General features: G+C 40.0%; 1 protein-coding gene across 1 annotated transcript in view; it reads right to left on the bottom strand.

Annotated features, from left to right (window-relative positions):
* LOC139645882 (CD81 antigen-like) overlaps positions 1–9,944 on the bottom strand; it is a 42,928-nt gene extending 32,984 nt beyond the window's left edge. Inside the window, exon 1 of the mRNA XM_071521764.1 lies at positions 9,779–9,944. Coding sequence (XP_071377865.1) covers positions 9,779–9,844 — 66 coding nt within the window. The 5' untranslated portion in view covers positions 9,845–9,944. The remainder of the gene's footprint in view (positions 1–9,778) is intronic.
* Positions 9,945–12,598: the final 2,654 nt, after the last annotated feature.

The following is a 12,598-nucleotide window of genomic DNA, read 5'->3' as shown; positions in this document are numbered from 1 at the left end:
CAACATGTCACAGCAGCAATTAATGCCGCCAGCTCCGAGAGCCAGACCCTTTATAAAAAAGAAAAAGAAAAAAGAAATGGTCCAATATGAAGGTTGATGCCAAGAAGCTAATCAACTAAGTGTCAGTACCACTGGTGCGGCGAGGGGACAAACGTCTCACCTTGATAATCAAGTAAACCCTAATTAATGGCATTGTGCTAGAGAAAGAGGGTGACCCCCTTTATGACATCAGCGGAACATGAGACTGCTGCGGCTGACCCAAGCAGGCTATCCCAAATGTGGCTTTTGTTTTTGGAAAGAGTGAACTTAACCACACATTCAACATTTCACATTCATTTGATTTGACAAAAAAAAAAAAAACAGTAACAGACTTAACAGCAAACTTTTTTTATGTAGTTATTCTCATCAGACAATGGGTGCGGCCACAGTGTCTCAAATGTGCCCCGTGCGCCATGAAAGCAGCCATAATGCATCATTACTTTGTAGCCATTCACTCCAATTGCTTAACACCTTGAATTTGTAGCAGTTGCCTGGGACACGCAACTTATGAGTCCATAATGAATGTTCGTTGCAAATAGACAGATGTTTTTGGACAGATGGCTTTTAGACTAAAGCAACAAATAAACGATTAAGGCTTGCTTCTCTGGGATTTTGGCCTATTAGAAGCCTACAATTTGATATAAATGCATCCTTTTTGTGCATGCGCAACATTAGTAAATAAAGCTCCAGATCCCCAGACCTGGCTGATTTATAGAGCTGGCTAGACACATGGTACTGTGGTGATTTTCCCCATGTTAATGTATCCATCCGACTGCATACTAGTGTTGATTACAGCCGTTCTGTTTCAAGTAGGTTTGTTATCTTCTGCCGGGTGAAGCAAGGCTCCATTATGTGATTTCAAATGATCTCTTACGCTCCTTCCACTGTTACTCTTTCCTCAGATTTGACACGGTAGTAGGACTGGGCGATAACTCAATATTATCGTTTATCGTCTTTCAGTGGAATCATATCGTGATGATATGAAGATATTTTTATATCGTGACACACATTCCTGCTGTATAAATTGATGATGACAACCAAATTTGACTTAAAAACTCTCATAAAATGAGGTATGGTAGGAATATTATTTGAATATTTCTGTTTTGTTTGACACCACACCTAACGTTACCATTCGGTTCAATGAGATGAACATTCATTTGATTATTTAACGTGATTTTGCATACATGAACCATATCGTGATATATATTGATATCGAGAAAAATCCTTATGATTATCATGATATTGATTTCAACCATATCGCCCAGCCCTACACGGTAGCAACCTATGTGCTCTGTAACAGCCCTAGTATCCCAATGCCCTGCACGGCTGTTTGAAAGAAATTTTATCTTACCGAATCCACCATTCACCATAACCCTAACCCATTTTTAACACAGACAACCAGCCGGTCGATTGAAAACGGTGCTGTAGCATAAAGCACAATGGAAATTGTAGTTCTTTACAGAGCTGAGGCTGTTATGTGCACGGTCTGGTAGATTTTTTTTCTTCTTGTTTTTCTTAAATTTCAAAATGCAAATCCAATTTAGTCATCCATTATTCTTGCACTGTAAATTCTCTGATTGTTTGAATAAGTGTAACCATTTGGAACCCAGCTATTAAGAAACCTGGGTACTACAAATGAATTGCCAAAATACCTCCGGAACCTTGATGATGTCAGGATTACCATATGACTAGCCATCGTCATGGTAACAGCTTCCGCATTGAGAAACAGTTGCATTACAACTTCCTGTTGTCAGCTATGGCCTTCACTAAATCGCTGCACAACCTGCCCAAAATTAACATTGGTGAGGTACAAAGACTTGCTGACCTGTTTTCATTGACTCCTCAATCTAAACTAGAGAAAGGCTACAAGTCTTAGCTTCAGTTTCTCCTCGTCTGCTGTAAATATTACACAACTGTTTCCTCAGTAAGCCAGACACTAGCTATCTCATTTCCCCCCTCAGACAAACTCATTTTCCGGTTACTCCCCATCTTGCTACAGTACCAAGTTGCTTGTCATATTTGGAGGGTTTCATAACCTTTCAACAACAGAATAAGAGTGTTCTGGAGTGGACAATTTAAATAAGAATTCACACCTCCTCCCCTCTTAGGCTGATAAGACAGGTGGATTTTTACATAAATATCTTGCCTACTGTAGCTTTACTGTTTCCATGAACCCTGTGACTGAGTCTCCCTGTTGCCTTGAATACCCCAGTTAACAGAATATTCCCCCCTCCATCTTTGACTGAGCAATACAAGATTACTTCTAATATAAGGAGTCGTAGTTGGAGATTGATAGAAAACAAAGTTATGAGATTTTCATGTGCTGACCCAAAACCAGGTTATTTGAGTAATTGCACGTGAACGTAAACAGTCATTGTCTCTTTCTTGTTACCAATCTTTGGCATTTTCTCTGTTCTCTGTATTTCGTCACGCTTTCTTCACGCTCTATGTGGTCCTTCTTAGCACAGCTGTGACAGTCTATGTTCTTGCACTAGCATGCAGCAGCAAGGTCTCTGTTCTGTTTTCTCAAGATGGAAACATAAATCCAACCTGTTTTGTCTCTCCTTGTTAACCTGAGCTTTTTGCACTGGTTAGATTCCACTTCTTCACAAACACTGGAGACTTCGAATGGCCTTCTCTAGCGTCGGATCATTCTCTGTCAGTAATTTCTTTCGTGACACCTCATTTCTTAACCCACACACTCGCCTGTCTTTTAAAGGAACAAGTGAAGCTTAAAGCTAGCTTTAAGCTTGCCACATTGGTTTCAATAGCCACCTGTGCAGTGTGGCCATGGCAAATTGTTTATATCATCTGCATCTTAAAAACAGCAATATGTGCACAATTTTATGGCGCTCTAGGGTGGCCACCAGCATGACCCAAAAAAGGACGACACCTCTGTGGGGTAGGAGAATGGGTAACCAACACAGATACAGCTGCAGTTAGTGTGTGTGCATACCATAAACTCTAAAAAAAATACCCATACGTACCAATTTGGTTGTTGCTCATGCACACACAAAGCCCAAAACAGACGTGATATTGAAAAGAGATAAAAGAAAGGGAAAAGATATAAAGATTTGAATCTACTATGAGATTAATGTTTCTTTAAGGCAGTGAAGTGTGGGGCTCATTATTAAAGTTAACTACAACTATAGCTAATAGACAGCTCAAGAGAATGTACCCATATTATTTTGCTTCCTGTCAGGTATCTGGCGTTGTTAAGCAGCCTACAATGCAATATCTATTTACTTGGCTGCCCTTGCATTGCTTTGCTTTCCTGCCAGGCACGTTGCATTGTTAAGCAGGTTTAACAACTGCAGGTTTGCTCCCATGTTATTACCAGGTCCTTACCATATCTGTTATAATTCGTCATTTCCTTTTCCATTTTGTAGACTATTAGGTACCGTGTATGTTCTGTAAGCGTACTAGGTAAAACGGAAAAGAAGATATCCAGTCATAAGGGTGTGGTGAGAACCTGGTAAAAATAAGGGTCACAATTCATTTTACAGTCTAGCTTCAACTTACATATTGGGTAAAACTGAATGTTTTACCCAATTGTATTAAAATGAAAATGTTCCCAAACTTGCCATAAGCTTTAGTGTGATATGGTGGTAATGTGGTTATTGTTGCAGCCCAAGCTGACCATTACAGTTTTGTTCCAAAATGATTCATTATTTGAAAACGATCCCTACTGTGACTCAGTCCACAGAAACACCAACATAATTTCTTGTTGCAATACAAACACACTGCGGACCAACACACCAGTGTCTGACTCTAAAGTAAAGGCAAGTCTAAGAAGCCTGCACACCAAATTTTGTGTCATTCTGACAATTAAGAAGAGGATTTTTGAAGATTTAAAAAAAAACAATCCAAAATGGCGGGCAAATTGTTCGGCATGATCAGCTACATTAAGTGTACCAAGTTTCACAACTCTACGACTAATGGGACGGCAGGGCTGAGCACTTTGGGAGCTTATTATAGTACCCCCTTATTGGATTTGACGATTAAATACAAAGTAATTGCTTTAAAACAGTATTTCTACCTATTTTTCAAATCTCGCCCTTTTATTTTGAAGGCTAAACGGCCAAACCGGAAGTCTTGTTTGACGAGTTCCACATGTAGTTCTTCTCGTTCTCGTATCTCGGGTGCGCGCAAACGTGAACTTTTCAACAGCTAGAGTGGCGATTTCAGCTAAATAATGGTGTAAATGTCGGTCTTTTCAAGTCACTTTGGGATCGTTTGGCTTCCGGACACTTGGATTATGCTGGACGAGCTGCATGGAGACATGTTATGGATATTTTCTGTTATTTTTTGAACCGTGAAGTCAAGTCAAGTCAGGTCCCCAGCAACTTCAATTGTTTTGGAGAAGGCTTCTACGCCGTTCTGCTGTGGAGCTCAGGGCTATATGGACTAACAAACTTTAGGCCTTGTACTATGAAATATGAAAATTTGATAGCACGACTACCTTGGCCAAAATTATCTCGATATACGATTTTATCTTGATAATTATTACAAAGATGAAAACCTTAGGAGGAGAATTTGACAGGGATGGTGATTCTGATTTATCGCTTGCAGCCTGATTATCCCCAGGGGGCAAAGTTGATATTATTTCCATCAACCATTGACTTTCCCTATGGGAGGTTACTTCACATAAGCAATCTAAAAAGCATACGGCTTTGATTTTGAAATATGTTGTACTAAGCATCAACACATCTTGGCTTCATTTCACAAAAATCCATTCAGTATTATTTACGTTAACGATAAAATTAGTTACCAAACTACACTACCCAGCAGGCTTATAACCTAGTCGCGCTAGTTGGAATGTTCCATTTCCTGCAAAGAGAACAAGCTACAGTAGCTAACCAGCTAGTTACAGCTTCACAGGTTAATGTGAAAAAATGTCGGGAGTTACTATCATGAGCCTGAAGTCCCAAACTGTATCACTTACCTACCCATACGCGACTGTGTCTACTTCCCACCCAGTCGGATCTTCCCTGCTGTCAACAGTTGGTACATTCTACATTGTACTTCATACAAAGTCTTTTCTGTGAGTTTCTATCTAAAAGCTTATGGTACGTAGTGAGCCGAGGGGTGAATCTCAACACCGTTCGTTGCTTTGTTAGTTGCAGAAGAAATAATTCTTTGTGGTCGATGGAAAAATCGCCACTTAGCCGCTAGTCAACCACGGGAAGGCTTCAGCCTACACTTCCACTCCCGGCTCCCTGTCACACTGTTCACTTTCCAATGAGTGGTAGAGGATTAGAGGGAAATAAAATATAATGATGACAGATGAGAGAGAATTGGGGCTGTGCTGTGAGTTTGAGTTTGCTCTTCCGCCTTCCAACAAGTCACCGGTTATCGCGGTGGTCACGGTAATAAAAATGAGGCACGGTGTCATAATTGTTATTGTTTTTTACCGCGATATATAGTAATACCGGTTATTGTCCCATCCCTACCCGAATTTCAGCCGGCATGGGGGTTATTAGATAATGACTCAATTTTCATTTTTGGGTGAACTATTCCTTTGATATGGTAAAATCAAAAACAAGTAAAAAAAAGCCTCGTCTCCAGTGTCTATTTCTGCCTGTTGCCGTGGGCACAGGGGGTTGTAGAATGCTGGGCGTGCTGGAGGGAGGGGGAGCTACAGTTCCCATATGTTGGCGTCCATGCACACACACACACACACACACACACCTCACTCCCCACCCCCACCCCCCGTAACCTCTTAACCCTCTCAGTGTCAGATGTGATTTATGGAAACAAGAGGTCCTTCTTAAAGAGCCAGCCTCCACAGCCGGCTGCTAAGAGGATGTGAGGTCCCAGTTAAAGCTTCGCCTCAGATGGATTGAACTCGTCTGCTCTAATGGAACCAATAGATCCTCACCCACAAGGCTCTCTGGGGATCCACGATAAAACGAAAATGGGAAATGCGCTAAAAAGGAGGAGCCAGAGAGACACTGTAATGCATTAACAACCTCATGAAAGTCACTTCGGAGGCGTATTATGCTTGTTCTTGCAGGTTATGACTCATTTCTTCATGTAGTTGAATCACTTTTTTGCCGTTTTAAATATTGTGCTGAGTTTTTGGTAGATTGTCCCCTTTGGTCAATAATTCTGGTTGTTTTCCGGGCGTTATTTTTCCTACTTTTTGCAATCATGACAATTGATTGTGTTCAAAACTTTGTCATTTACTTAACTGTAGAGTTTTATATTGCTCTCCAACACACACTTCAGCACAATAACACTCACACTGCAATGGGACCTGCCTACATCTAATTTTCCTAATATACATTGCCTAAAACTTGCATATATTGCAGGATTAGATATGTTATTTTAATTAGCTAGTTGGCAAGTAGACAGTTCCAAATATTCTCATATTGGATTTTCAGTAAATACGAACTGCCTACTGGGAGAAACCGTTCAACCTCCTAGTGGTAATTACAAATAGAATATGTGGAATTTTTGTGGGTTCCGATACCTCCCACCTGTCACAAATTGCAAAGTGTCAACACAAGCGGTGACATAGCAGGGAATCCACCAATGTCGGCAGTCCAAGGTATTCAAAAAAATCCAAATTATCAGTTCTATTCACAGTAATACAATTAACCCTACTTAGGAAAAGTGAGAAATATCTGCTGTTGTTTGTTTATGTACATACATTTTATGTATTTATTTAAACTTTTTTGTATATTTTGTCAACCACATGTTAGCTATTGAAGCTATTGCCTGATTATTGGGAGAAGAGCCCCATAATGAAACCCCCTCTGGGGCTGTAGATTTCCAAAATGGAGCCTTGATGCTGGTGGTGTAGGGGCGGTACAGATCAGCAGCGGCAACTGGAGTGACAGGAATGACAGCGATATACGGAAACAGCTGATGAGGTAATAAAGGCTGCGTCCATTTATGATTGGTTCCCAAGCGCGTGCGAGAGAAGGCGAGGAACTGCTTAAACTAAGATGACTGGATGCTTTCTTGAGATTGGATTGGAACTGATTAGGGCTGGGCGATATGGACAAAACCAAATATCACAATATTTTTTACCAAATACCTCGATATCGATATTGCGACAATATTGTAGGGATGACTATTGGTGCTTTCACAAAATATTTACACACTGAGATTTTTGATAAATAATCATCAGTAATGTGGATATCATGACTAAGTGGGTAAAGGCAAATAATAGAACAGCTAGAACAGTCTGGTAAGTTCAGAAAATGACATCACTTTACTGTAATGCAGCCTTTAAAACCAGGAAAAGACACTTATGCCATATCACCATATCCAAAATCTAAGACGATATCTAGTCTCATATCACGATATCGATATAATATCAATATATTGCCCAGCCCTAGAACTGATTGGATAATAAGTAAAAAAAAAATGAAAGGGTAGAAGGATAATTTCAATGAAGTGCAACCAAAGAGGTGTAGCCATAACTAATTAGGTGGGAAGAAGTGAAGTGAAGTGAATTTTTGAGTGAAGTAATCTTCCTGACTGAATTTATGCTAAGCTTCATTTATCCTTTAAGTGATGAGAACATGGACACCAAAATCATCAATATGTATATATAATATATGTATATTGTTGGCACCAGTGCTCCATGCTATGTTGAGTGATAGTAGGAGGTGTTGTAATTTATTTGTCAGACTGACACACCCTTCCTTAGTCCTCCTAGCCCCGCCTGGTTAGGGAAACTCCAATCCAGTTTTGGGAAACGCCTGACAAACCAAGGGATTGCAAAAGCATTTGAAATCCCATTTGGGTCTGCTGGAATATTTCTATCATGGCGGCTGATCTAATGCTCTGTCTGACTGTCATCCCACCACAACTTACTCAAGTGGCCACTACAGTACACTTGAGAACCTTTACAATACAGTCATGACGAAGACATCCGAGGCAAATCCATCCGTTCCTGTGAGTGGTCCAATCATGTGACAGGATGCGCTTGAGTGGAGCACCAATCAGCTTCTTCCTTCCCACTTTGCCTCTAATGAACTTGACACTGAATAGAGACGGATATCTAGATTCGGGCCGATATGAGTTCGGTACTGTCCTTTTATTTACCGGACTAAGAGTCTAACCCCGCGATGCTGAAGTTTGTGGACGTGTCTCGGAGATCTGACTCCTGCCTGAGAGTGCGTAGTCTAAGGTGGTGAGTCCAGGTTTCTCTGGATGGAGCGCTTGGCACTTTTGGATTTCACTCTTACAGGATAATTCCGGTTGTTTTTAACCTGGGCCTTAGTGTCCTAGTTTTTGCCATCAAGACGATTGACTGGGTTCAAAATTCCAGCTGTAACCTCCAACAGCTGAACCCAAAAAGAGATTAAAATACGTCCTTTCTCTGACGGCCTCCTGAGCTGTCGCCTCACAGCAAGAGGGTCCCGGGTTCGAATCTCGGCACTGGTCTTTTTATGTGGAGTTTGCATGTTCTCCCGTGTTTGCATGGAGTTCCTCCGTTTTTTAGCGGAGTATCTGTTCCCTCTGCCCAGGAGCACCTTCTTGCTTGGCACAGTTGTTCCTTTCCAGAAGCTTTCCAGTCCGAACGTCCTCAAAGCCGTATAAATATACTTGACTTAACTTGACGCGAGGCAGCCAATCAGAGCAGTGGTTCATTAGCGCGAGGCAGCCAATCAGAGCAGTGGTTCATTAGCATAAAATCAATGCCCACAGAACAGAAAAAGAGCCCATTCTTTGCAGTGGAGACACTGAGGGTGGGACACACTCTAAAAGCTGGATTTAGGTGGGGTTTTAAAAAAAAAAAAAAAAAAAAAAGCACAGTCACAGTTGTAATATTTTGGTATTTATAAATATGCGTGTGTACCAAAGCAAATCCAGAGCAGTGAACAAGCAGTTAGAAGTCAAACCAGGCTGCAGCTCTGACACTAGGAAAGTAAAAACTGAACACCCAAAAATGTTTCCATGATCCATCACCCTAACACAAGACCTTGACTCACCCACTGGAAATCACCAGGATTCACCCACCCACCCACACACCCACCCACACACACACACACACACATAGGAATTGGGAGGAGGATATAATGCAAACAAAGCCCTCCTCCAGCCGAGGCAAAATAGTCTGAACTACCGCCCAAAATGTTGGATTTCACAGCCCCAGACATACGGACTAGTTTAAAATGGCTGTAGGGAAAATATAATACAGTTTCAATTTCAATTTCAGTTTGTTGCTCAGCTAAAGATTTGGACTTTGGAGTTAAACTAGAATATGCTGCACCTCATCCATGTGCTTTAGAGTTAAACTACTATTATATTTAGGTAAACTAGAATATCCCGCACCTAATCCAAGTGCTTTATAGCCTAGTTAAACTAGAATATCCTGCACCTCATCCAGGTGTTTCATGGTTAAACTAGAATATCTTGTACCTCATCCAGGTGTTCTAGAGTCAAACTACAACACCCTGAACCTCATACATGTGTTTCGTAGTTAAGGCTGGAATAACGGTGCATATGGAAGCATGTGTGGTAAATTCATTCACGTTGTTTTGACCACGAGTCACTCCTAATGGACAAAACGCTGTAAAACCCTTCCACAGTAAGTATACAATACATTAAATAGATTAGATATAAAGTGTATGTTGTTGATTTGGCCAACATTGCCTATTATGGTAAACTGGGAGCCTAAATAAAACCGCTAACTGATCTAATAAACAATACGATGGAGAGGAGGCGGCGCTGCGCAATAAACTGAGCACAATGTGGTAGAAAATAGTCGAGGGCTTACCCAGAAGATGAAGTTGAAGAAGAAAAGCATGTATTTGATGCATTTGGTGCAGCCTTCCACTCCCATGGTTGTAGGTTTTACGTGTTTTTTTTTTCTGACAGAGTTAACGGGACGGCAGCAGCAGGCCAGGAGACGTCTGAACGGAGAGAAATCACAGCTGGGAATCCTGACTTCTGCTCGGAGAGAGAGGCAACACCCAACTTCCTTGCCTCCAAACACTGAGTACCGTCAAGCGATACACAACAACACAGAGGACTTCCGGTCATAGTCTTCAAAATAAAACACCTGCTTACCAACACGTTTCAACGTTTTCAAAGTAGCCTACAAGCAGTGGTGGAAAGTAACGAAGTACATTTACTCAAGTACTGCACTTAAGTACAATTTTGAGGTACTTGTACTTTACTTGAGTATTTCCATTTTATGCTACTTTGTGCTTATACTCCACTACATTTTAGAGGGAAATATTGTACTTTTTACTCCATTACATTTATTTCACAGCTATAGTTACTAGTTACTTTTCAGATCAATATTTTATATTTAAACATTTGATCATCTTTATAAAATAACTATAAAATAGCATTGTTATAGATTAGACTACCCAAAAGTATAGCTAAATTGTTAAGATTAGCTTCACGTTGACAACTTTAAAATGCTGCTTACATGTACATGTATGTCAATAAATCAGTATTAATATTCCAATAATTTATGAAAAATATAACTCTCTAAATGGGGACAGTTTGCATAATGAGTATGTTTACTTTGATACTCTAAGTACATTTTGCTGCCAATACTTATGTACTTTTACTTAAGTAAGATTTTGGATGCAGGACTTTTACTTGTAATGGAGTATCTTTACATTGTTGTATTGCTACTTTTACTGAAGTAAAAGATCTCAGTACTTCTTCCACCACTGCCTACAAGGGTGAAAATTATAAATGCATTAAAGGCAGAATCTGTGGTAAATTAAAATATAATTGCTGTGTCTTTCTGTAAAATGTTCTTTTCTCGCCATACAGGAATAGCCATGTAATAGCCAATGAACACGCTGTTCATTAACAACACTGTGGCCTCACAGCCAGGAAGTTGTGGGTTCGAGTCCCGGTGTGTGCCTGTTCTCCTCGTGTTGACCTGCATTTTCTTTGCCTAGTCAGGTGGATTGGAGACTTGCCCCTGGTTATGAATGTGTTTGTCTATCTATCCCTGTGATGGACTAGTGACCTGTCGAGTGATAGTCATTGGAAAATTAATGAATTAATTAATGAATAATTATAGCCTTTACAAGATGCCACATACATATGCAGGGCTACCAAATAGGTCTATATATAGATATACAAAGACATTCTCAAACACCAAAGTGATCTATTTCAGTGTCCCAACTGCTACAGAATGGGAGGCCCAGACATACTCTTTATGAGCACAGGTGAACAACAGGTGAACAACAAAGCTAACTGATATCTTTATGGGACAGGTGATTCATAAGGCTAAGTCTATAGTACCTAATCCAGACCATCCTCTACAGGAGGAATTTCAGATGCTCCACTTAGGACAGAGGTTTATGATGCCCAGGGCAAAGAGTAACAGATATGAAAACTCATTTATACCTTGTGTAGCCAACTTGCTAAATTTGCACAATGCTTGATTTGCAGGTCTTCTACCTTCCACTCCACTATGTTAAATGTTGGATGCTGTATTTGTGTATTTTGGCCTTTTTAATGTGCAGTCATGTCATTGGCTAATGGTGTGTATGTATTGTGTTGTTGTTTTTACTTTCTGCCGCAAGGTATATCGGTATAGGTATATTTTCAGCAGCTATGTTTTATTGTTTTATTGTTTATTTGGATCCCCATTAGTTGTCACCAAGGTAACAGCTACTCTTCCTGGGGTCCACGTTAAGAACATAAATGTATACACATGCTTTCACATACATGCATACATTAATACAATTACAGCAATAATCTGGTCCAACCCACCCCACCCCAATTAAAACAGTATAAACATTACAAAAACCAAATACAATTTCAACAAAACCACGTGAAACTCTCTCTCTATAAGCTACATCTCTCTCTATATGTATACATATATATATGCATACACACACACACACTTATATACACATACATACACACACACACACACATGCATACATACTATATAACAAGCAGTATCTATGACCATGTTTACCAAATACTTTGAGCTACCAATTTAACAAATTTGACAAATTTAACAAAACCAAAGTTGTTGTTTTGTTTTTTTTTGTTTTTTTATTTTGCATGGGCCTAAGGCATCTTGGACAGGCCTAGATGGTTACTAATATGGCAATTTTACAGTGTATATTAGTAGGATAGCTAATTTATCTACCATTGTGGGGGACGACATGTAGTGTATCTAGTATTTTCATAGGATTTTTGTTATTCTGTACACCCGCGTTCTTTTACCCAGATGTAGGCTTTGAAGGTTTGCAGAATCACCACTAAAAAGATACGTACACATGTATCAGAAATATCAGAAGTTTTTTCTCTGATTTATCAAACACCATAGGCCCACATCTGCTTCTCATGATAAATCACACCTTGAGGAAAATCAGCATGAAATTGTGTGCAGTGTCAGCATTGTCTCTAAAGACACACGTGTCTGAATCTAGCTTTCTCATTGTCTTCCAATAGTGCCAAAGCACGGTTATGCATGGTAAGCACCCTTACCGTCACCAGTTTCTTTCTGATTGATCACACCTGTAGTTGACGTAGAGTGGACATAATTGTCTGCCTAAATTATTGAAAAGATTGAGTCATAAATTAATTTTGAATCACACCAGCAGGGGGG

This window comes from Centroberyx affinis, unplaced genomic scaffold, assembly GCF_046629955.1.
Source record: "Centroberyx affinis isolate AG114_WGS23_722 - 3 ecotype Tasmania unplaced genomic scaffold, CSIRO-AGI_Caff_v1 ptg000078l_1, whole genome shotgun sequence".
Taxonomy (NCBI): Eukaryota; Metazoa; Chordata; class Actinopteri; order Beryciformes; family Berycidae; genus Centroberyx; species Centroberyx affinis.
The sequence above is the reverse complement of the archived record's forward strand: the minus strand, read 5'-3'. Positions and strand labels throughout refer to the sequence as shown.